This window comes from Terrapene carolina, unplaced genomic scaffold, assembly GCF_002925995.2.
Source record: "Terrapene carolina triunguis isolate 2854851 unplaced genomic scaffold, T_m_triunguis-2.0 Scaffold62, whole genome shotgun sequence".
NCBI classification, from domain to species: Eukaryota; Metazoa; Chordata; order Testudines; family Emydidae; genus Terrapene; species Terrapene triunguis.
The window spans coordinates 39,831,597-39,857,719 of NW_020664413.1; the positions used below are offsets into that span (position 1 = coordinate 39,831,597).

Below are 26,123 nucleotides of genomic sequence, written 5' to 3' on the forward strand. Positions count from 1 at the left end.
GCATGTCTGGAGCTGCGCCTCCCAGCTGGAGCCACACACACTGCCACGCTGCCCTGCATGAGCGTGCAGCCCTGCCGCCCAGAGCGCTGCCTGAGCGGCGGTGTGGCTGCGGGGGAGGGGGGGACAGCAGGGGAGGGTCTGGGGGGCTAGCTGCCCGGCCAGGAGCTCAGGGGCCGGGGAGGACGTAGTTTGCCCACCTCTGCACTAGTCAGTCATCCAAATGGGAAAAAATTGCAAACACTTTCTTCCAAAGGTGTGGTATGACTAGAGCTGGTTGAAGTTTATTGACCAAAACTGGAAATTTGGGTCAATCAAAACATTTAGGGAATGTGTGAATTTTGCTATATTGTTTTAGTTATAAAATTCTATTAAAAAAAACCAAACAAACACAACCCTGAAAAAATAAAGCAACATTTTCATATTTTCTAAATGAAAATTGTGATTTTTCTATTTGAAATGACTTTGTTTTAGATTTCCTTCAATTTTATTTTAAAAAGATAAAGCTCAAAAGTGAAATGAAATGTTTGGGTCAAATGAAACATTTCACTCTTTCCAATTTTTTCCCCCCCCAAATTTTTCATTTGCTGATTTTTTTTTTCTGAAAATGCCAGCAAACCGAAAAAGTCAGTTATTATACAGTTGTGACAGCTTGTATAAGGTTGGTGCAAATGCACAGAACGGACAGATACTTCAGACAATACTGAAGATGAAGTCTCCAGAGATAAAACCAGATACTGCTGGTGCATGGGGACTATGGGAATGTTTAGGTCAACATCTAGGCAAGTCTACGGTAGCCAGAAAATTCTCTAGAGTGGTGGCTAAATCACTGAAGGGGTTGACTTATCCTGAACAATTTGTAGGCAATGGATTGACATAATTATTATAATGGCTAGACCCCAATTGTTTCTTTACAATTAACTAGAGCAGGAATCAAAATTTTTTGATTCAATCGTAAATGGATTATAGCCCCTATTTTTATTAAGCTTTACTAAATTGCAATCATCTAGTGTTCGGGAAGCTTCCTGAATCTTTGCAAACAAACAGAAGTAATATCCTCACACCTACAACTCTCCAACTACTCTCTGCCCCTTCACGACTATTCATCCTCCCTCATTTCTCCCCATCCTCCACACTAAGAGGAGCCTATATAGGCTTATATAAGAGAGACTATATAGGCTTTGCCGCAGCGTATTCCTGAAACTGCGTCTCAGATGGGACTATGGGTAGAAAACGTAGGGTTTAGGTTTCTCTTGTAGATTACACATACAATTTTAAAATTTTGTTTAAGTCCTTAAGGGCTTGTTCAAGAAATTTCCCAAACAATTGACCAGTAGCATATCTGCTTGGGAAGGACATAAATTTATACTTGGCTGACAACTCTTGCACTGCACCAAGGTTTCCTCCAAACAGCCTCATGAAATGTAATCACTTCTCTTTTTGTCTTTTCTGGTTTCTCAGTCATCACCACCTCTCGGAAGCAGGTGAAAGGTACTTAAAGTAACTGAAAATGCTAGCAAGAAAGAGGGACCTTAGTACTTGTGCTTTTCACTCTATGTGAAGCAGAAGTTGTTCAAAAGATCTTTTAAAGATACCTAAATAAGTGTCAAAAAATTCTGCAATGCCATTGTTTGCTTGTGCCTGTTGAAGTACGTTTTAAGTGAAACTCCATTAAATTGTGTATCGAATTGTTAAAGCCATGTCCGCAGGGTATAAATTAACTGTCTCAGCAGCACATGATACCTTGCACTGCAGGAGCATTCTAATTCTGCCTCTTTGTCTCTTCTATACCACACATGATAAGAAACTATTTAACACTTTTTAAAAAGTAACATGGTCATGCTGCTGATGTAGATAGGGCATAACTTTTAAAATTTGTTTTTTAAAGATTTGAAGTTATTTTCTATTCACGCCACAACCACAAACATTAACTAAAACCATTTTAATTGATTCTTGCTATGATTCATCATATAGTCTTGCACAAGTCACTTTATCTATGTGTGTGTTGCCCCAATATCTGTAAAATTAAGATATTATTTAATTCTCTCAGAGCTACTGTGAAGTGCTTTGGACATAACACTTATACACAGTGAGACAAGAGTTCAGTGTTTATGCGCATTCTTTATCCACTTACATACCTAGCTCATCCCCATGCCATATTACTCATTACACTAATCCTGTAGATCATTATTTTGTGTGGCACTGTGCCAAAGGCTTTACAAAAATATTAAGTGAACTATGTCTGCACGTTCCCTTCTGAACATCTTTTGATACTTCTTTTAAAATGTAGTTCCTTTTTTCAAATGATAGATATTTTAGCAACTTTACATTCTCTGTTCTGGTTAGTAGTGAGTTAGTTTTACTTTGACTTTTATAATGAAGACAAACCTAAGAACTTCAAGATCTGCAGCGATTTATAAATACTATAGCATTTTTTCAACAATATTACTAAACATTTAGTTTTTAGTATTTTAATGAAAAAAATCCTTAATTTGTAATTATCTGCCAGTCTATTTCAAAAATGAATACTTTTAATAATTGTTCATGCAAATCTAGAGAAACACATGTATCTTCAAGCTATCAAAATTCAAGAAACCTAGCTTGTTTAGGAAAACCATGCATGCATAATGGTATCCCCTAGTAGCTTCTATATGAAATTATGTTGTTCTGTCAGATGGGAGCCATAATGGCCTCATCCCTGCAGCAATCATTGTTAATATAAATCCCGAACATATTTCTATATGGTTCCAATTTACTCCAAGATGCTATTTTCCATCCTGTCAAAATGACTGGAGATCAAAGGACTAAGATTTATAAGCTCAAAACTGACAAAATCAGTGTTCTAAATATATATGGCAACAGAGAGTTGCTAAAATCTCCTGAATCTTTTAAATTAAAAAATATTGCCCATTCTGATGAAACTGCTTACAATGACTACAAGTAAAGATGGTGGCCATTAAGTTTTATCGCAAGCACCTGAGGAACTGTTTGCATGCAATACAAAATGTTCCTTTATTCTCCCGAATTACTGACACTGGCAAATTAAAATGAAGTGGCTACATATGGCAGAAACAATCTTCACATTTACAAATATCCTGAAATATCACTAAATCATAAAAACGAAAGCTGTGGGTTATATATTATGAATGTTGCCTAATGCATTCCCAGCTCAGTTATTTGTTACGAATTTGTGTACAATGGACAAAATTGGCCATTTATTCTACAGCAGCAGCTGGTTCTAGCTCTGTGCATCATATCCAAAAAAAGAAGTTAGAAGTAAGAAAAGGACAATTAACCTTTAAAATGCCTAAAAAGTGAAAAATTAAGTGAACAAATTTCATTTCCTTAAAATTTAACAGTTTTACTGATTTCAGTTTAACTTGAGAATTCTAAGTCCTTCACTATTAGAATCCTATTTTAAAAATTCAAACATTTTAAATTCTTAAAATAACACTTTGTCATAAGTCAAAACAATCTCAGGGACAGCATACAGTAAGAGCAAGGAACCTGCATCTGATTATTTTAATGGGTTGACTGATCCTGGATGTGCTAGTAAATAAGGACAGCTGTTACCCTCCCCTCCATGGAAATCTCATTATGAAATGGAAGAAACAAGGACCTTTCATCTTATTTAAGATAATGCATTACAGAGATTGTTCACCATATACTGTCAATACTTTAATTGTATATACTAGAAGCAGGTATTGCAGCTTACAGTCCTTTAGTAGTAATTATGGGTATACACTTAGTTTGGGTTGGTTTTTCTATAATGTCTTTAAATTTCAGATAATCTACAACATTTTTTAAACTGAAAGCATTTAGAAAAATAGCTTCAAACTATCATACATTCATTCCTGTCTTGCAATAAGCTTGCAGAATTTTATATATTTATTGTTAAATATTATAACTGCACTTCTCATTTTTAATGGTTGCTCAGTTCACTTTGGCTGTATTTCACTGATGCAGCCTAAGGCTATAGGTAATGGAACATTACTCACTCTGATAGCCAGATTTCTTCTGCATGGCAGTTACAGGGCAATCTTTATGAGCCAGAAGAAGCTGTTTCAGCTGTGCCACTTCATTTCTCAGCAGGGTGACTTCATTCTAAAGGAGAAGAAAGTTATGCACTTTACCAGGCTCAGACTAAATGCATTTTAGAGGTAAGTATTAACAGTCTTAAATTTTACAAGATCTTTGGATGTTCATTTAGCGATAAACAAAACACGGTACACATTTCCATGACTTTAGAACCCTTTAATATTAAACTATAGATATAACTTGTAAAAAGATTTTTTTTAATATAATAAATGCCAATACATTTATTGTATTACATTTTGTAGTTGGTAGACTGCAGGTTCTACACATAGTCCAATTCACACGATCAGAGTGTTGTAAGACTCTTCTGGATGATTTTGTAGGTTATCTTTCAAGCAAGTAAACCTAATTTTAACCACCCACATTATAACATACGTTATAACCCCAAATATGCTCAGTGAGTGTGGAATGAATTTTTTTATAAACACATTTAGACTCTATAAAAGAGAACCTCCCTACACAATGTAACAGGAATGATAATAAGACAGTAATCTATCAATTTTCAGATTTTATTTTTCATAGCCATTAACAGGAAACAATCAGTATGCAAGAATCAAGTAATGGGAATGAGAACAAAACCACTGTAGGAGAGAAGAATTAATAATGATACACTTAGATGCAGTGTAACCCAGTACAGCACTAGACTGGGACTCAGAATAACTGGATTCTATTCCTGGCACTGTTACTAGCCTGCTGGGTGACCTTGGGCAAGTCATTTCACCTCTTCATGCCTACATTTCCCTATCTGTAAAAAAGGGATAATGACACTGGCCCTTCTTTGTAAAGCACCTTGAACTCTACTGATGAAGAGCCTGATAAGAGCTGGTATTATTATATTAGACAAGAATCAAAATTAAGAACAGCATGACATTTTAGATGTAACCATTTTTATTTAAAAATAGTTACAAACTGTCTTAAGCAACATTAAGTTGTCTACAAAACATTAAGTTACCTGTCAATATTTACTGCTCCCATATCTTTTCAAAATGTATCTTCAATGCAAGTTTTGATGGGTTAATTTTTGCATCAAACAAAAATCCTTCATACAAATATGCATATTAAAGAGGAGTATGTTCTCACAGTAGCTTACGAAACTTGACATTGATAAACTGAACAATTTTGTGCTATGCGTAACTATATTCAGTAAAAGAGGGGAATAAAGGAAAGAACAGAAAAAATTAGGTCTGAAAGAGGTCCTTGAAAATAAAACTATGTCAAATATGGTATATATTAGCTTGAAGGTTAGAAATAAAACACTATGGGTTTGAAAAAATTGAAAAGAACAAAAGCTAAAGAAATAAAATTTATTTGAGAACAGACTTTGATAGTTTACTTTACCTTGCACTAAACAAATGTAATACTACAAATGAACATTATTATTAAAAACGTGATTTTATTTCAAAAGATAATGTTTTCCTTTAAAACCCCCAAGCTCCTACATTCTCATACTTGCAATCCTCCTCTTAGCAACTTAACAGGTATTTCTTTTCTATTTGGTCCCCAAACTTTGCTTGAACAGATACACTGAAAGTAAACATAGCTAGGCAGAGAATGATCATTCTGTTTCACAGAGGATTTCAAGATTTCTAAATTGTGTTTTGTTCCGATTTGTGAAAATCCCCCAAAATTTCCAATATGTAGGGAAATGGAATTACTATTTTCTGCCCAGATCTATAAGTCCTGACTCCTAGGCAGTCTACATGGCAGGTTGTCCTGGAACCCGGGGCCCTGGAAGCCCCGGTGCTCAGACTCAGGTTCTCTGCCAGCCAGCCAGGCTGCTGAACAAGGGAGTTGGTAGGAATAAGGCAAGTTTTGAAACTTGTTTTGCTCACAGAGTTCCATCAGAAACCTACCTAGTTTTCAGTGGAATTTCATCAAAATCGACATTGTCCTGTGGAATGCTCCAATTTCAATACAGGTAGTCAGAAATTCAGACAAAAAATGTTCATGACATTTTTCTTGACTAGCTCTAGTAAATAGGTTTTTGTCTACTGAATTGGCACAAAAGATACCTGAATAGTTCTGAGAATAGGGTACACCTCTACCCCGATATAACGCTGTCCTTGGGAGCCAAAAAATCTTACCGCGTTATAGGTGAAACCGCGTTATATCGAACTTGCTTTGATCAGCCAGAGTGCGCAGCCCCGCCCGCCCCGGAGCGCTGCTTTACCGCGTTATATCCAAATTAGTGTTATATCGGGTCGCGTTATATCGAGGTAGAGGTTTATGTGAATTTAATGTTGCTGCAGAAGGAGCAGAGAGAGCTCTAGACTGTAAACTTACTTTCACTCCTCAGAGTACATCCTATGTAAATAGTAGGGTTTGTTTGTTTTTAAACTTATCTTTATATCTTAATAGTTTGGTCTCCTTTTAGGAGAGGGACATTTTGACTCCAGAGAATATTCTCAACAAGATGTAGCAATTTTAAAGGGGTGTTGACTTTTCAGCCTACATTAGATTGAGTCCTTTTGCTTTTTCCTGTCCGTGTGTCTAATTTTTGTGAAAATTAAATCTGAACAATTCCATACATTAATGGCAGACAGAAGATGAGGTAGGTAATTATCAGCATAACTCCAGAATGTTTTTAAAAGATAATGGTTGAAAAAGTATTTTGTAGCCCAATCCCACATAGTTTTTAAACATTTTTATTTTTTCTAATAAAAATATGGAAAGTAACTCAAATTCTTTATACTTAAGCAGACTTGAAAGTGAAAGATGAAATATCAGATTCTTACATATAAAATGTAAAAAGCTGTGGAGGTATCTAACTCAAACTAGCATCATCATTAACAAGTGAGATGACGCAAAACAGCACCAGCTAACAATGGCATATACTATATATTTATCAGTGTTTAGTGCTAACAGATACCACGCATTTGAAGTTAGTCTTACATGATTTTGATAAAAGTCTGAAATTAATCACTCTTAAGTGTACCATAGTGTATACGTAAGTACTTACACTGTATACAGCATGAGGAATAATGACACACAAGTTCAAGTAAGGGTAGTCATCTGGATACTAATATTAGAAACCAGTTTTGGAAGGTAATGAAATCAGAATTGAGTGTAATAAGGCTAGACCCAACCTCTATATTCCCTGGCATATTTTTGCTCTGTACATGACAGTTTGAGATTTCTTCCCCTAAGTGTTCATATATAGTATTCTTTACAGAAAACAGGAAAATGGAAGGAAAACAAAGGAGGAAAACTTAAACTGATGTAATAAAAAATGAAAATTTAGATTCATGGCTCTGGGCTAGTGAGCTGTCACATTACTAATGTATTCCGATACCATGACAAGTACATGGACAAATATTTGGTTACATGAAAATAAATATGAAATACATCTTGAGCAAAGTAATAGTGAGGAAATACAAATTTTCTAAATTCAGAGATTTCAAAATATACTATCAGAAAGAAAATTTGTGGAGAAAAACATGAGTCTCTATTAGATTCCTCATAGCTTGTTTCAACATATCTGTATTCCCCCAGCCAAAAAATACTCTCTTTCTGCCTTCAATCCTCATGAGATTCAGCGTGAGAACTTCTCTGGCCTGTTGTGTGTTGGAGCCAAAGGTAACAGGTCCAGACTACATGTATTTGTATATAGTCTATGGAATGGATTAAGCATTTTTGTTGCACAAGGGATTGGGGGGGTTGTGTGGATAGGCAGCACCTGTGATGTGTCTGTCCAAGTCACCATAAAGAGGAAGCCATTCAGAAGAGATTACATTATAGGGAAAGTGGATGGATTATCCTAAAGGAAACCCTATACAAAAAATGGGCAAGTGAGTGCAGCAAGCTCTTCACAGGCCACGCCCCCCCCCCCCGCAGGAGCAGCAGCGTCTGCAGGACCCTGGGCCGCCTCCCACCCCCAAGGAGCAGCAGCCTCCTCTGGAGCACAAACCCCCAACACCTAAGGCTTAGTTAGGAGTATTTTTAGTAAAAGTTATTGACAGATCACTGGCCGTGACTTTTTAGTTATTGCCAGTGACCTGTCCGAGACTTTTACTAAAAATATCCGTGACTAAATCATAGCCTTACCTATAGTAAAAAAGACAACAGGGTATGTTTTATTGTTACAGGAATACAGTATTCTTCAATATTTCTGTAAGGCACAGAGGTAATACTTAAAATTATATATAATGTTTGAGATCTTTTACAAGGAAACATATTGGCTGAGAAAGCAGTCCAGAAAAGCAAATAGAATACAGGTTTTAAAAGATTGTACATGTGGGGCAACTGATGTAGAAGAGCTTGTAGTAAAGAGGAGACTTTGCCCGTCTAACTGAATATACTGAATGTTATTGAGGTGATGCAATTAATAGACATTTGCACTACATATATAATAAAATAGAATAGTATCATTTAAAACCAAGAAAATGAAGGGTAATGGGAATTATACATAACCATTTAACTTAAGAAGCAGATAGAATACTGGACTGTACCAAGAAAGGTTAAAGTAGACCTTATTTGTATAGAAATGTGTTTATCGGAAGAGAACAGAGACCATGCAGTAAAATATATATCATGTAGAAATTACGTCAGAAAGAATATCCTCATCTTCCTATTTCTATATGTATTGTTTAATGTCTTCATTCTAAAAACCCTGTTAAATTTACATAACACACACTGTACGATACTTAAATTTAGGACATCTACTTATTAACGTTGTTGAAAGACAATTGTTTTTGTTCAATAGCTCAACCACAACTTTCAGTCTTTATGAAATCAGTCTATTTTTAGAAATACTGTAGCTTAATGATGTCAACAGTAAAATTCAGCTGAGCAGGGCATTTAGGTATTAAACAAAATATGAACTATTAAACCCTAGCATGCAGTCTGTAAAACTATGCTAAGGCAAAGCTCCAAACTTATTACATTTACTATTAAATAGAACATAAGTAATCATGGGTCATTACTGCCCACTATGCTGATCAGCTGTGCCAGGCTGTCAAGTGAAGAACTATTATGGAAATGCAGGATTGATTAATGTTTTCACATAAAGTACAGTTTAATTATTTCTTTGACATTCAATTTTCTTTACAAGTCATTCTGTTCTTCACAGTTAACGGTTTTGGTATTGGCAGATGGAAAGAAATTTCTTTCCTCTGAATTCACTATTACTGGGTTAACTCTTGACAATCTGGAAGCCAAAAGCTTCCTTGTATTTTTTTTTTTTTTAAATGAAGAAAATCTCTTTGTGTAGCTATGGGTTTAATAATGCTAACAGATAAAAGTTAGAGAACTCATGGACATGCTGACTGCAAAATAGCTTGATTGAATCAGGCATTGTCCCTAGACTGCTGAGTGATGGTGTAATGAGCAAAGAACGTAAGCACTGACAACCAAGTTGCTGCTTTGCAAATGTCCTGAATAGGGAATTGTGCTAGGAACGCTGCTGATGACGCTTGCACTCTCATGGAGTAGGCAGTCAGGATAGCTAGTGGCAGAATACCCGCCTGCTTGTAACACATGCGAATACACGAAGTGATCCATGACCAAACGTGCCTCCTTGAAGTCGCTGGCACAAACAATCCCAGGGACGTAAGGGTCGCCCTGGAGTCCTTCAGTCCATGAAGCTTCACACCACTCTGCCCCGAAAAGAGTGAAGCTTCCTTGAAGGGGAGATCCTGGAGGGATTGCTGAACTCCTACGCATGGCCACTACAGAAGCCATGGACCTGGCCACTACAGAAGCCATGGACCTGGCCACTGAAACTGCTGCATCCAGGGCAGCTTGCACGGAAACCATCGCTATGGATTTCTCCTTATCCATGAGCGAGAACTCGAGCCTTGCCTCTTGCAATACCAAGTCTTTGAACTTCAACATGGAGTCCCATATGTTCAACAAGTCATATCAGCTGAGCAGCACCTGCTGGTTAGCAATCTTGAGCTGCAGACACCTGGTAGAGTAGACCTTTCTACTGAATAAGTCCAGCTTTTCTGAGTCCTATGCTTTAGGTACCACACCTTGCAGACCCTGCCTTTCCCTTTCATTGGCAGCAGAAAACACTTGGGATTCCGGGGAGGGGTGGGGAGGGATGAATATACAGAAACTCATAATCCTGGGCAGGAACAAAGTATTTCCTCTTGGCTCTCTTTGAGGTGTGGGGAAAGGAAGTGGGGATTTGCCAGAAGGTTTTCACAGGGTCTATGATGGCCTCATTGAGAGGCAGGGCTACTTTTGATGGGCTCGTCATGGCCAGAATGTCGCCCAGACTATGGGAGGACTCTCTTACTACTTCCACCTGCATGCCCAAATTTTGGGACACTCTCTTCAGCAACTCCTGGTGGGCCTTATACTCATCTATGGGAGGTAACACACCTGCTCCTGACACAGCCCCATCAGCACCTGAGGGTGCTTCTCTTCCCTTTCTGTGCCGACTGGATCCCATGGAGTTGGTTCCTTGAACTTGGTAGCAGGCTGGGTACTGGAGTCTGTTGCCTGATGGGGAGGCGGAGCCCTTCTGTTAGGGGCCACGGAACAGGAGTGCCTCGAGTGGGGCCCTGAGATTGGCAGAAACCCCCACAGGCTCCAAAAGGGCCATTGCATCAGGATAGGCGCTTCAGTGACCACTAGGCCAAGCACTTAATGGCACTCCTGTGCCCCAATCCAGGGCAGGGTAGGGATGACTGGAGGAGTGGCGGGGTTGACTCCTTGGATGAGAGGAGTATGACCCAACCTCCAACTCCAAAGACGAGGAGTCTCCATCTGGTGAGCAAAGAGGAGCAGTTCCCACCAGTGACAAAGATCGGTGCTGAGGCAGGGAAGGCTGCGTTGGGGTCAGGATAGTCGGTTTTTCCTTGGACGGTACCACGGGGGCCGGTACCGGATGGTAACTGGGGCCACATGCTCTCTCCTGCCTACCGGCACCAATACCACCAACGCCTGTAGTGCCAGTGACACCAGTACTGACAGCAATAGCAGATCCCCGGCAGCAGCAAACACCTCCAGCATGGACAGCGCCACAATAGCGCTGGTACCACATTGTCCCTCGGGTGCCGATGGTTCATCCAGAACCAGATGCAATGGTGCTGACTGCTGCAATGCTGAGGCAGAGGAGTGGCTTGACTCCGTTCTGCTCCGCTCCCCATGCCTGGCTTTCTTTGTTGTTGGGGAACGTCTCCTCACAGCCGGCTGCTTTTTATGCCTCTTCTTTGGCACCAAGGATGGCAAACAGTGCTGGGACTCTCACAAGGTTGGAGGAGCACTCCTCACGGACGTCGAGGTGCTCTGAGCTGAGTCCAACTGGCTTGGCTGGGAGGAAGGTCTCAGCGTTGCCTCCATAAGTAGGAACTTGAACCTGGCCTCCTAGTCCTTCTTCATATGGCATTTAACGTCCCTGCAAAACTGACAGCAATCCCTGATGTGAGCCTCACCCCAGCACTTCAAGCAACTGGAGTGCAGCTTGCTCAGGGGCAGAGCTTTGTTCCAGGAGGCACAGGGCTCGAAGCCTGGTGACCGAGACATGCCTTGGCACTGAGCACAGACAAAACTCTGCTAACGGAAAGAGAAAAACAAACTATTTATTTATAACTATTAATTATACACAACTATCAGAAAAATAAAGACCTCCGAGAAAGCTTGCCGTAGCAAAGAAAACAGATTCAGAGACCATTACAGGTGGTAAGAAGGAATTGAGGGGTCAGCTGGGCCCTTTATACTGACACTATGACTGTGCAGCACCAGAAAGCACCTGAGCCTCCCAGACAGGTACCACTGAGGGAAAAATTTCCAGTGACTGATCGAGGCACGCACATACCTACAGTGGAATGGACATGTGCAAGCGCTCGAAGAAGAAACTGAATTTTGGCCAGTAATTATAGCATACATTCTAATTTCTTCAGTAATCTTCAAAAAGTTTCATTTAGTATGTCTGATAATTGGTGGGATATGCGCAACTTATTTGCACAACTCCTTTCAAAGTTAATACAATCACGGTTGCAGCCAATAGATGGCACCGAAGAAGCTTATGTATTTTTAAAATCTATCAATATTACCATTTATAAGCCCACACCCATCTATTTTTAGGTTAATTAACTTTGGTGCTGTACATGTTCCTCGCATCATTGTATTATAATACTCTGAAGTCAGAACTGTTACTCCACTACTATTAGAAAAACGTTTACTGAGGAGTGATAGAGTTTGGGGAGACACTATGTATTGTATTTGAAAGTAATTCCACCAATATTGAGGTATAATACATCTTTTCTTGAATTTGGGTGACAGCTTTGTGTCTTTTACCCAGATTTAAGTCTCACTTGCATAATGGGACAGGATCCTTGGACATGCTGAAGAGACCTGCAGACGAGGAGATAAGGTGTTCAACATGTTGCAGCACTATGCTCAACATGCCTGCCCACTCCTCAGGACAAAGAATAAAGAATGGATGTTTGAAAATTTATTCTTTCCTGCTCTTTGTTATTCTTCCTCTCATTTTGCATTCAACTGTTTTTAGGACAAAATGGAAGGACAGTATGGCATAAGTAATTTATGTCATATACATCTTACTATATATTGCTTCTAAGTTTCATTTAAAAATGGGGATGTCAAGAGATTTAGAACCAGATCCTCTGTTGATGTAAGTCATGGAAGCTCCACTGACTTCAGTCAACCCACACTGATTTATACCAGCGAGGATCTGACAACCCAAAGTTTTTTGTATATTCATATTTTGGTTCCTAAATATTAATGTTATTGTGTTTCTTTGCTTTATTCTCTATCCTATTATATTTCTGATAATCTTCAATAAAAATTAAAGATAGCTTTTTTTTTTTTTTTAATTTACCTTAGTATCTTACAAGGAGACATTGTCTGTTGTGTTAATTCTTATATACGTCTAAGTGGGTGTTGTTTTTGTTTGTTTGTTTAAATTCCTATTAAAAAGAGGCCTAGCTGGCTCAAGTTGACTGATACAGACTTTAGGCCCAGACTGGTAGCAGAATACCAATACCACCAGTTGCCTGCTTTATTGTCTAAATGAAATGAATTGGACATTTCAGTTCACTGGACTTGGGTGGGGGTCAACATCACAACTTGGCATTAATTGGCACATTCTTGGCAGTCTCAGCAAAGGCACCAAAGGCTGACTAGGAATAGATACTGGACAACCCTCATATACTATATGGTCCCACAAAAATAGGGTTGAGGCACACTGGTAGGGCAGTGTGGTGAAATTTGCACTGCCACTGCCTGTGCGGTACCTGTTCTGTGGACAAATAGAGGCCTTCAGTTTCCAGTGCTGTCAATCTGGCACCTTTCACGAGCACTACATTCACTTTAAAGAAAAAAAACTACGGTTAAAAAATAGAAAGGAAATTAAAACAAAAATTTGGATTTAAGTAACTCAGGCAGTGACACAAATTGATATAAACAAGGCATTTCTAAATTAAGGCTAACATTTTGCCAATGAGACTTGACTTCAACATCGACTTGCTCTTGTTGGTTTGTGTCACAACCCTAAAGTTACTTAAAATGGAACAAAGGCCAAGTAGGTGAGATCCCAGATTTCACATATCTTTGAAGCTGCATAGTCTCATTCTCATTATGCCTATGATACGGGCATTTTAATACTGATTATGTCTGTTCTGAATTCAACTGGATTTTAGAAAGCTATTCATATTGTAGCTCCCATACCAAGTTTGCGCTCCATGACCCCAGGATTGCTAACTGAAAATTCAGATAACTCTTTACTTCTTGCTTGTAATCAAAAAAAGAAAATACCTGTAATTGACCATTTAATGAGCTCAAGTCTTCTGCTTTCTTCTCCAATGACTGCACCCACACTTTTCTTTTTTGTCGACATCTTGAAGCAGCAGCACGGTTTCGCTCTAGAAACTTTCTTCTTTTCTCATCAGGGTCTTCATTTGCTGCTCTTCTTCGACGACCTCCTGTATTTTGGGTTTGTGGTGTGGGCTGAGCTGGGGAAGCCTGAAGGAAACAGGAACATCATAGTTCAGTGTAATGCAACATGTAACTCAAATGTAAGGGTTTGACTTACATGTATAAATGTACACACATTTATATAGGAAAACATCAATGATATTTCTGTTCTAATATTTAAAATATAATTTTTGACTAAAGGAAACATTAAACAAACATCTTAATTCTATGAATACTGTCTAGTGGTTTTCGTTGTGGTTTTGCTCATTAGTGAACTACATTTAATATTCTCTCGGTATTTTAATCATGATCCACTGGTTTCCAGATTTGTAATCTTGCTGCAAAAATTCACTCCATTCTGATACTTGGCATACAAGTAAACCTGAAAGAAATAACTTTTTAGAATTTTTTTCAAACATTCTTTTACCCATTTTAAAGTTACAGGAAGACAAAATATTTACAGGTTTTAACTTTTAAAAAACGCTTTAACTAAAAATGACTTTGTAAAATGAAATTTATCAGGCAATAACTTCATATAGTTTCTGTTTCTGGTGTTTTCCAAACACCTATCATCCTAAAACTTAGCTATACTTTGGTTGTTGTTATGTAATATTTGCCCAATATATAACAACTGCTCGTCACAAGGATCTGGACAAAGCATTGGTATTTACTAATCCCTAGAAGAGTAATTTCTTACCTGTTACTTCTGGCTTTTCCAAGTACCTCTATGTCAGCCCAGACATGGATAGGATCAAAGTAGTTAGAAATGAAAAATATCCTATTAGATCATACAGTCCACCCTCTACGTGGGCAGAATATAGTCCTCAATAAAAGGACTGTTGCGTTACAGCTATACAACCTTGGATCTTCAAGTCTTATCAACTGATAAAGAGGATAAAACTGTACCTTGAATTAACTCTCCTCATAAAGGGACCTGGCTGACTCTGCATGCTTAATACTTGTTATACAATAAATAATAAAATAAAATAAATAATAAACTATTAAATAAAAACAGAAATCAAAGTACCAATCCTAACTTCCACAGCTCATAATATGAAATCTAGACTGATATAAAGGGACTTTGAGAAGTTAAATTAACAGTTAAGAATTGACCATTTGCAAATATTTCTTACTGATTAGATACTGAGAACTTTCACACTAGTTCTCATTAACCAGATTATACACAGAGTATGTATACCTAGAAGAAAAATTGGGACCGACTTTAAATAAATAAATAAATAAATCTACCTTCTCAGGGCAGCATCTGCAGAGATTGTCACATCAAGATTAACAACATAAAAAGTACAGAAGAACACTGAGGTGACGACATTACACAGTCTCAATCCAAGAATAGACACTGCTCTTGTGGATGGACTCAGTAAGAAGAGCCTCTATATCCTCGGCAGCATACACTTGCTTAACCTAGCCTCAAAACCAGAAGGAGACAAGATTTTTTAAAAGGGACGCCTGATGTTCGGTGTTTGAATGGCCTGATTTTCAAATATGCTGAGCACCCAGCTCCTCCCATTGCCTTTAATGGATGCTCAGCACTTTTGAAAATCAGACTACATCTTTAGGTACCTAAATATCATAGAATCATAGAATATCAGGGTTGGAAGGGACCTCAGGAGGTCATCTAGTCCAACCCCCTTGCTCAAAGCAGGACCAATCCCCAACTAAATCATCCCAGCCAGGGCTTTGTCAAGCCTGACCTTAAAAACCTCTAAAGAAGGAGATTCCACCACCTCCCTAGGTAACCCATTCCAGTGCTTCACCACCCTCCTAGTGAAAAAGTTTTTCCTAATATCCAACCTAAACCTCCCCCACTGCAACTTGAAATCATTACTCCTTGTTCTGTCATCTGCTACCACTGAGAACAGTATAGATCCATCCTCTTTGGAATCCCCTTTCAGGTAGCTGAAAGCAGCTATCAAATCCCCCCCCCATTCTTCTCTTCTGCAGACTAAACAATCCCAGTTCCCTCAGCCTTTCCTCATAAGTCATGTGCTCCAGCCCCCTAATCATTTTTGTTGCCCTCCACTGGACTCTTTCCAATTTTTCCACATCCTTCTTGTAGTGTGGGGCCCAAAACTGGACACAGTACTCCAGATGAGGCCTCACCAATGTTGAATAGAGGGGAATGATCATGTCCCTCGATCTGCTGGCAATGCCCTTACTTATACAGCCCCAAAATGCCGTTAGCCTTCTTGGCAACAAGGGCACACTGTTGACTCATATCCAGCTTTGGGCACCCTACTTGATACTATGAACATATACATCCATTTTTGAAGTCTTGGCCAAACTTTAAACGCTGTTTTGTCTTTTTTGGTACTTCACAAAAGAACAAACAGGGGATCTGCTTTTCTAATTTTCAAAGTTCTCTTCAGATAGGAAATGCAAAGCTTGTTGTATAGTATGTATGAAAGTATGTTCCTTACTCAGTTTCACCAGGCCTGACAGAACAAGGGGAGAACAACTTCCTGACCAAACATACAGACAAATTATTTTAAACTGTCTCCTTTTGCACCAAACAATTGTGACCAAAAATTGTAACATTCAGATCTTACTGCTTGATTGCATTGACAGTATTTTACACCTCCTATTAAGGAGCCTGCTACTGGTTATAGGTACAAAGAAAGAGAAGGTTAAGAATCCTTTACAATTTTGACCCTTCGTTACTATCTTGTTCTGATGAAAAAACTGGTAAGGCTAGAGGGAGCTTCATCCTCAATTTTCTGGACAAGCAGATGGCCATTATTAATACAACATTATGGTCAGAAATCTTCCTAAAGCACTCCACAGAAGCTCTTTTCAAATCCCTGAGAAGATTTTCATGATAAAGTTGAAATCCCATGCAACTATGACAAAGTCTTTGCTTTTGTTTTTCAGCTGCCCTAAAAACTGAACATCATCTCACCTCTAAAAGGAAAACCCCAGAGGAATTGCCTTGATTCTTAAGGCCCTACCAATTGCTTTATAAATCCTGAAGGGAGTCGATCTTCGGGTCTTTATTTTGAACATCCTTAAAAAGACTAGCATGTGATGTTACTGTTCAAGAGATTCACTACCATGTGAGAGGGTTCCAGCCTGGTACTACAGATCCAACATAGTATCCCCAGGTAACAGAGAAGAGACACGCTATACATCTTTTCTATGAAGGTCTAACTCTAAAAACTAGAGCTTGTCAACACAGGAGCAATGATATTTGAGGATAGGTATTTCATACCAGCTTTTTCACTGGCAAAAATTCTGCAGCTGGGAAAACAGACAGGAGAGAGATACAGGTCATCTGATTTTGAGGACACTGGCTAGGGGAAAGAAAGAACTCCTGAACAGACACAGTGACCAATTGCTGACAACCTTGGTCTATAAAATGTCATTTTCCTAGTGTACATTAACCTACAAAAGGAAGTTACCATCTGAAATACACTCAATATAGCGATGCTTCCTTCATGTTTGTCTCTTTCTCCCCCACAAAAGGGGTGTGTGGTTCTGTTTTCACTGTGCTACTTAGTAAGCCTGGATTTTCTTGAGAAAGCGCTTTCCAGACAGGCTTCTCTGACCAGATGAAATTAGGTCAACAGCACACCTCTGAGGTAAAAACTGTAGCTTCTGAACCCTTCTCCTAGAATCAAGAGGACCAGACCTCTCCCCAACTCCCAATTGCACACCTATTCCCCTTCTCCAACCTGGCTCATTGTTTCCACCCATTTTCATCCTATTCCTAGTCATCATCTAGAATAGCTCTCCCAACATCACCATTTTCACAACACCCAAGAGAGCACAGTAAAACTAACTAAATTATGCAGCTGAGTCCCTCATTTTTATATCAGTCAATAACGGCTCTTTCAAGCAAATGGTACCTTAAGCAGGAACCTGAAATGATTGGAAAAATATTTTAAAAGGTGCTTATGATCTTTAATATTAAACTAATACAATACCATGGTAACACTTGTTTTGTTGATATTTTCCAGATGTATCTTAACTTGCTGCACAATTTTTAGTTTACCCCAGAATTCAATGCCAGTATGCTACAGAAATCAGGAGGCCTTAGCTTTCTTACCAAGTAGGTAAGACAACCTCCATTTTTTCCAATATTGGTTCATAACACACCTCAATCTTATTCTCAATATATAAAATAAATGAATGCGGATCAGAGATTTTTGTGTAACAGTAAAAAGAGTTAGAAGTACATCTTGGCTTTGTTGTCATACCGGTGTTTCTGTAGTTGATGTAGCAGGCTGTTGTAATGACTGTGGTCGGGCTTCCTCTGACTGAGTCCTAATCAATCCACTAGCATGCCCCTTGGCAGTATCTCCATTTGTGACCTGAGGATGCTGCTGGGTCAAGGCAGCTTTCAATCTCTGAAAGTAGAGTAAGAAAATATTCTGTCACATTTTTCATAATGGAAGATACTGTGATAACTTACATTAAATAATAGCTATTTATATAGCAGTAGCACCCATATACTGCTAGCTACTTTCCAAACATACACAATGAGCTCACACTTTAAGGTAAGAAACACACAAAGGGTGCAGGAGGATGAAACATCAAAAAAAACCTTGTTTTAACAGTTTAATTGGCCTTCTACTAGTTGAAAATTGCTTGCAATCATCACTGTAGAAGTGAGTACTGAAGAGGATGATGATGAAGTTAAAAGGGTAAAGGTGTTATGAACAAGTTTAGGAAGGGAATTCCTTCTACACAGCATAACATGGAAGAAAATGCACAGAACAGTGTCGGAGAAGTGAACTAATACCATTGATGGAGTGGAGTGGACAGTGTACTGTACAATGCGATAGAGAGACAAGAGTGGATAAATACACAGACAGAAAACCAAAAAAAAGAAAATTACTAAAAAAAAAAAAAAAAAAAAAAAAAAAAAAAAAAAAACTTCTGGTGGGTTTATAGTTTGTTTTAAATCATATTCTTTGTTCTAAGATGATATCTTGATAATGCATTAAATAATTGACATCTTTTAACTCAGATGTGGAAATTAACTAATGTTTACATAGTGCACGGCTAAATATTTTCAACAATGGTTTACAAAAGCTTTTATGAGCTGATTTATTAAGCAACACAATTACAAAAAATAGTAATTACAAACTGTATCTGTATACAATATATTTCAAGAGCCACATTATATATTAACCATGTGCTATATTCTAAAGCAGATCTTATTGACTGTACTAGTCTATTTGATAATTAAGTTTACAACCGCTTGAAAATAAAAGTTATGCTTTCACTATAAATGTGAATTAGAATTACAGCAAATTTTCAACAAAAGGTAATGTATTCTGTTTACAAGAAGCTTATATGCCTGTGGTATGATGACATAAGAACGGCCATACCGGGTCAGACCAAAGGTCCATCTAGCCCAGTATCCTGTCTTCTGACAGTGGCCAATACCAGGTGCCCGCAAGGGAATGAACATAACAGGTAGTCAGTCATCAAGTGATCCATTCCCTGTTGCTCATTCCCAGCTTCTAGAAAATAGATGCTAGGGACACCATCCCTGCCCATGCTGGCTAATAGCCATTGATGGACGTAACTTCCATGAATTTATCTAGTTCTTTTTTGAACCATGTTATAGTCTTGGCCTTCACAACCTCCTCTGGCAAAGAGTTCCACAGGTTGTGTGAAAAAATACTTCCTTTTATTTGTTTTAAACCTACTGCCTATTAATTTCATTTGGTGACCCCTAGTTCTTGTGTTATGAGGAGGAGTAAATAACACTTCCTTATTTACTTTCTCCACACCAGTCATGATTTTATAGACCTCAATCATATCCCCTTAGTCGTCTCTTTTCCAAGCTGAAAAGTCCCAGTCTTATTAATCTCTCCTCATATGGAAGCCGTTCCATATCCCTAATCACTTTTGTTGCCCTTTTCTGAACCTTTTCCAATTCCAATACATCTTTTTTTGAGATGGGGCGACCACATCTGCGCATACCATGGATTTATATAGAGGCAATAGGATATTTTCTGTCTTATTATCTATCTCTTTCTTAATAAAAGACAGACTTAGGTATCCTCAATGGCTATATTAATAGGTTTGTTTTTATTTTCAAATTTTGCACTCTCACAGTAAGAGTTTATTCAGTGTTATTAAACAATTTCCCTGCAAGATAAACTGTGTATGAGGATGCATCTTTCCAGTGAGCAGTACTGTACTTAAAACCATCAACTTCATTAAAAACTACATTAGTATACTTCTACAACAAATTAAAGATTTTTAATTACATGACAGTCTAAAATACATAAAAATGCACAACTCTCTCGAATAATCTTTATTATTGCAGATTGCTACCTTCTGCACAAACATAAAAGAAAAAACATCAATATTTATTATCCTCTTTTGAATGCCACCAGGCTTACAGTGTAAATTCACCTGTCTAGTGTACCATAGACAAAAGTGCACAAGAAAGGTCATTAATTCAATAAAGGCAAAAAGCGGATATATTGATGAGTAAGGCAGAAGCATTCCCTGCTCCTCACCCTGAGAAGCCCCTGAAGATACCAGGAAGAATAGTGGAAAATAGGCCTGCCACCTTTCTCTGAATACAAGACTCCCCACTACCCACAGGAGGATGACCACAGCTTATTCCTGACAGGGCTTTACCTAAGGGAAGCTGTGGGGACAGATGGGGACTCATATGGATGCCTCCACAGGTTTGGAGAAGCATCCGAACCTGTAGATGCTCAGCTAAAATCCAAAATCTTACAAGGTGCTGAATTGAGATATTTGTGTTTAAATAGCCTAAAATTCACATTCAGCCCTACAACACCTGGAGACTACTTGGAGTATGATAAAATATTACAAGCATAACTGGTAGCAATGTCCATTGTTAAGGTTACTTAGCACCTTCCATTATAGGTTCCTGATTTCAGTTGCTTATAAATTTTGTCTAACTTTAATCATTTGGACTGGAATTTTCCATGCTCTCTTTCTTCATCTCAGACTGAAGTTTTTTGGAAAGTTTTATCAAGAGGTTCTGCTAAATCTGAGACTGAAGAGTGACAAACTATTTTTTCCGATAATAAATTTCTCTTTCCAGGAATTTCTTTGAAGAGCTCTAGCACCTCCATGCATTGGAGCATAAACTTGAAATTTAGCAAAGGGCATAGTCCTGATATCAAAGAGGTGCCTTTTGCTGTTTTCATAAAAATCCATCCAGATCTACACACGCTCAGCAGAGGTTGTTGGAGGCTTATTGCTAAAAAGTCTCCAAATACTCCATTCTGAACTGATATGTCCCAGAGCAACAGAACTCACTATATACCAACTGCACTAAGCATGCCCTCAGAACTGACAGTCTGCTACACAGTAGGCACAGAGCTAGATATATGAAGACAGGAGGCAATGGAAGGCATCCAAATTCTTGGCCTGTGAGAAGGTGTACTGGGACCTGGAAGTCAAGAGGAGATGAAGTTCCAGTCTCAGCTCTTCAGCTGACCAGTGTTAATTCTGTGAACTTCCAAGCCATTATTGTTAAGCAAGGACTCATACCTTCCCCTACTTTAGGAGGCAGGAAAGGATCTTAATCCATTTTACAATTAAAGTAACAGCTTGAACAAAGCCACTTCTGTCAGAGTTGAGAACAGAACCCAAAGCTCTAAAATGGCAAGTCACATAAGTTGCTTTTCACAACAAATTACACCAAATCTATGTGCTTAGCTGTGGTTCTTGGCTAGTTACACTCGCCTTCAGAGCTAGGAATAGAATCCAGAACTCCTAACTCCCAACATTCCTCTGCTCTTCTGCAAATAGTTGTGCAAGCCACTGACATTGTATCTGTAGTATCTTCAGTGACTGGTCGACATAGACAATATCAGCTTACTATCACAATTAGTTATTGCTTTAATTCAAGTGTATTCTTACATAAAATGTCAGGGGCACCTAGAGTATTGTATTGGCACTCTTATTACAGTGTGCATAAATCTTAACTAAGTGGTCGAAGTCTAAGCTATCCCTCTTGAAGTCTTGGAGTGCTCGAATAAATTTGTTAGTCTCTAAGGTGCCACAAGTACTCCTGTTCTTTTTGCGGATACAGACTAACACGGCTGCTACTCTGAAACAAATAAAAGGAAGTTCTTCTTCACACAGCGCACAGTCAACTTGTGGAACTCCTTGCCTGAGGAGGTTGTGAAGGCTAGGACTATAACAGGATTTAAAAGAGAACCGGATAAATTCATGGAGGTTAAGTCCATTAATGGCTATTACCCAGGATGGGTAAGGAATGGTGTCCTTAGCCTCTGTGTGTCAGAGGGTAGAGATGGATGGCAGGAGAGAGATCACTTGATCATTACCTGTTAGGTTCACTCCCTTTGGGGCGCCTGGCATTGGCCACGGTCGGTAGACAGGATACTGGGCTGGATGGACCTTTGGTCTGACCCAATACAGCCATTCTTATGTTCTTAAGAAATACAACCTTAATGCACCCCCCTTGTGCATGTTTTATTAGAGTTGTCCAGGAATTTTGGAAGCAGGCTTTTGCTGGAAAATGCCAAATCATCTAATCTGAAATGTTTTGCAGAAACATATGTTCTATGAACTTCTGATAACCACATGCTGGGTTCCCTTGGAACTGTAACTTCTGGCTCTAGCTGCGGTTCAGCTCCTGATTCAGGACTTACAGCTTCCCTGCTGTGGAGCTGGGAGCCTTGCAACTTGGGCTCAAATTTTCCAAAATGAAACATTTAGATTATTCTGGAACAAGTTTTGGGGAAATTTTCCCTTTTGCGCGACATTTCAGATTCGAATTTTCCCTCCAGAATTTTGGAATTTTCCACAAAACAGAAATTCTGACTTTTGACTAGTTCTGTGTGTTATGATTACAGAGAGCAGGAAGGATGCTCTCTTGTGTTTATGGTACTAGACGAAGACTCCAGTGAGTTCAAGTTTGCCCCTGGCTCTGTTAGGACCTTATGTAAGGCTAGCCAAGCTCATAATGAATACATATAAGAGGATCAAATTAAGGTTGCATGGGGAACCTTTATCATAGCATTTCCTAACTTTTGAGTGCTTCACTTTGCAAAATTAACATTATTTTAATTTTGTTTTTTGTACATAATAGTTAAAAAGCGGTGCCAATGAAGCTTTGCACATTTTTTTTTTTTTTTTTTTTTACACTGCACATTTTCCCAGCTTTGCCTGACCACTCTGGCAGGGACACAGGAGGTTGCTAGAACAATTTGCCTGAGGAAGAAAGGGAGTAACTTGCCCCAACCTCCTACGAAACTAAAAAGTCAATTCTAATACCAAACACAGAGGAAAACTGCAGTCCTGTGCCGGCAATTTTTACTTAATTCTATATTTTGCAAAATTCTAAACTCTCATTAAAATAAGTTAATTTTCCTACTACTGTAAACACAGCTTTGCAAAAAAACTCCAAGCCCTGCCACCAACTGTCTCCGGTCAAACAAGAGCAAGAGCAAAGGTTCATCCTTTGTTCACTCAATTCTCCTTACTAAAATGTAATGTCCAATTAGAACCATTCCCCCCCTCATTCTGAAAGTACAGCTGGAGTAGTAGTAAGTTTAATGGTAAAGTTTCCAAAACTGTCAGGGCAATGGACTGGATAATCTAACAAGTCTCTTCTATTTCTAGAGCTGGGCAAATATTTAATAGTTATATGACAAATTTCAGCTCATTTTCTCTTCACAAATTTTCTGCAAAGACTGATTTTTCTCAAATGAATTATTTTCAATTATCAGCTGAATAACTTCAAATATTTAACTATAGCTTGTTGATAAGCAGTTCATTGCAAGTACTAAATAGTTACAATTGGAACTGTATTAATTAGATACAAGTTAGATGTTATGTTTCTATTCCAGTTTTTAAATCAGGTTTCTGATGCAAATGCTAACCATTACAAAATAAAAATTAATTCTGTGCAAATATGCTGTAATATTTGGTTAAAGTTGGTAGGTTCAATGAACCTGCTAGCACAGCCATTTGCTAGAACAGTAACAAAGAAAATGCAAAGGGGTGAAAAGATAGGCAAAGTAAAGTCTTTTTAAAATATTAATATTTGCAGGAAAACTTTTTGCAGTATACACCCAGCTCCATTTTTTAAAAACTCCTAACTGCCATGATTCTATTGAACTGAACACAAAAATCTCTCATACTAAGTTTGCAAAGTTAAAATCAAAGGAAATTCAAATGTAAGGTTCCAATAGCAACATTAACTCTGCCAGAGTGCACATGCATATTGCCTACTGAAATTTTCCCAATTAAATGTGTAACATAATATTACAGTCTATGCTGTGAAATGTATACCATCAGACAAACACAACTTGCAAATGGCCACACTAATATTGTTTTGGAAACTTGATTTTTGTATATAATGCTAAGGTTACACAGTTAAAAATACATTTTTTGCATTTAAAAGTAAATAAATCGCATTTGCAAATTTGTTATATAGTTGAAACAAAATAGATATTTACCACAGAAATAGGAATACAAAACAATTCCCTGTTTTAGGGACAGCAGAGATTGAAAGATGTATATAAGAAACCCAAATACCAGATAAGTATTCCAATACTTGTATGTGGCATATGGGTCGACGTATTTCAACTGAATAGTGGGGTAGTCACCCAAAATATTATGAATTTTAGTTTTAAAAATCTGATACATTTCCACATATATTAAAGATTTATTCTTTATATAGTTATAGTATTATATGTGAAGAAATAATGGCTAATCATAATCTAGATGCTTATTCAAGTGAGGTTAAATTATCACAAAATAAAAATCTGATTTTAAAATAGTTTAACATTTAAATCTTTACTAGTGAAATTTTAATGTGCATGTGTACCCTTGAAAACAAATCCTTTTCACATCTGTCAAAATTTGGTAGGAATAGATCACTCCATCAACAGCTCACAGAAACTAGATAATATTCTCTAGAAACAATTTATGAAAAAGTCAGATCCATATTTCATATCTGCCACAAAAGCTCATCAGAGTAATAACCCTCCTTCTCCTGGGTGTTATCCTACCATCTGCTGCTCTATTACTTATCTTTATTTTGCAACTAATTAACAGCATAATCTTCTAAATTCAGCAAGTTAATTATCATTATTGTGGTCTTTGCAGCATCATCAGTCCTCATGAAGTCCTGTCTCTCCACCCCCAGAGAACGTATGAAAATGAACTAGGTTGGGAGAGGGTCTGTTTCTTTAGAGTAGGCTCATTAGGTGTTTGCTGATTAGCTCGGCATGCAGAGAGGCAGGTCAGAAGAATTCTGCTGAACACAAGGTCCCATGCCGGGCTCAACCAAGCTAATATAGGTTTCTGAACATTTGCCAAGCTGCCCTCTGTCAACTCTCAGTAGAAACCCCCTGCAGAAAGCCTACTGGCTACCCACTGTGTTCAAGATATTTCTCAGTTTGTCACAAAAGGCTTTGTATAAAGGGTTCTCCAGAGTAGAACTTTGTTTAAACAAAGATTTTTAAATTTACTTTCTTAGGAAACTTCATGATTCACTCAGAATGTTTTCCCCAACGTTTTTTGTCTGCATCCTCAAACTGCATGTTAATGACAAACATGCTACAGAGCTTGAAGGAAACCATCCTTTTTTTTTATATACACTGATATCTGGAATTTCAGATTTTCCTCTCAAACAGATCAAAGACCCAATTCTGAAATAACTTAGCCCTCCCTTACAATACAGTATAATATATTTTTCCACATCGCCTACTGTACCTGCATGTGTTCTGGGCACCTCAAAAACACCACCCCAAAAAAAAAAAAATCAACCTGCATGTGTGGTTTTTACTTTTGTGTGTGATCTTAAGAGAGTTCTGTATAATAATGGACACTGAGCCTGTGTGTGTGAAAACCCACAATTTGTGCATATGGCACACTTCATACATGATCTGTAAAGCTGATCTTCATACAAGACTCCTAGAATCAGCTGCACATGAGCTCCCAATGTGATGCTGTGACAAAAAGAGTGAATATGATGCTGGGATGCATAAACAGGAATCTCAAGCAGGATAGAGAGTTTATTTTACCTCTCTATTTGGCACTTGTGCAATCGCTGATGAAATACTGTGTCCAGTTCTGGTACCCACAATTCAAGAAGGATGCAGATAAGTTGGAGAGGGTTCAGAGAAGAGCCACAAGGAAAATTAAAGGAT

The 26,123-nt window shown here is 38.2% G+C and overlaps 1 protein-coding gene across 5 annotated transcripts in view; it reads right to left on the reverse strand.

Annotated features, from left to right (window-relative positions):
- Nucleotides 1–26,123, reverse strand: part of ATF2 (activating transcription factor 2) — a 79,668-nt gene that overhangs the window by 7,022 nt on the left and 46,523 nt on the right. For all 5 annotated transcript variants that reach the window (XM_024213214.1, XM_024213294.2, XM_024213134.2 and 2 more), the window contains 3 exons: nucleotides 18,192–18,341; nucleotides 13,819–14,025; nucleotides 3,996–4,101 (listed from right to left, as the gene is read on the reverse strand). In XM_024213214.1, the coding sequence (XP_024068982.1) occupies nucleotides 3,996–4,101; nucleotides 13,819–14,025; nucleotides 18,192–18,341 (463 nt within the window). The remainder of the gene's footprint in view (nucleotides 1–3,995; nucleotides 4,102–13,818; nucleotides 14,026–18,191; nucleotides 18,342–26,123) is intronic.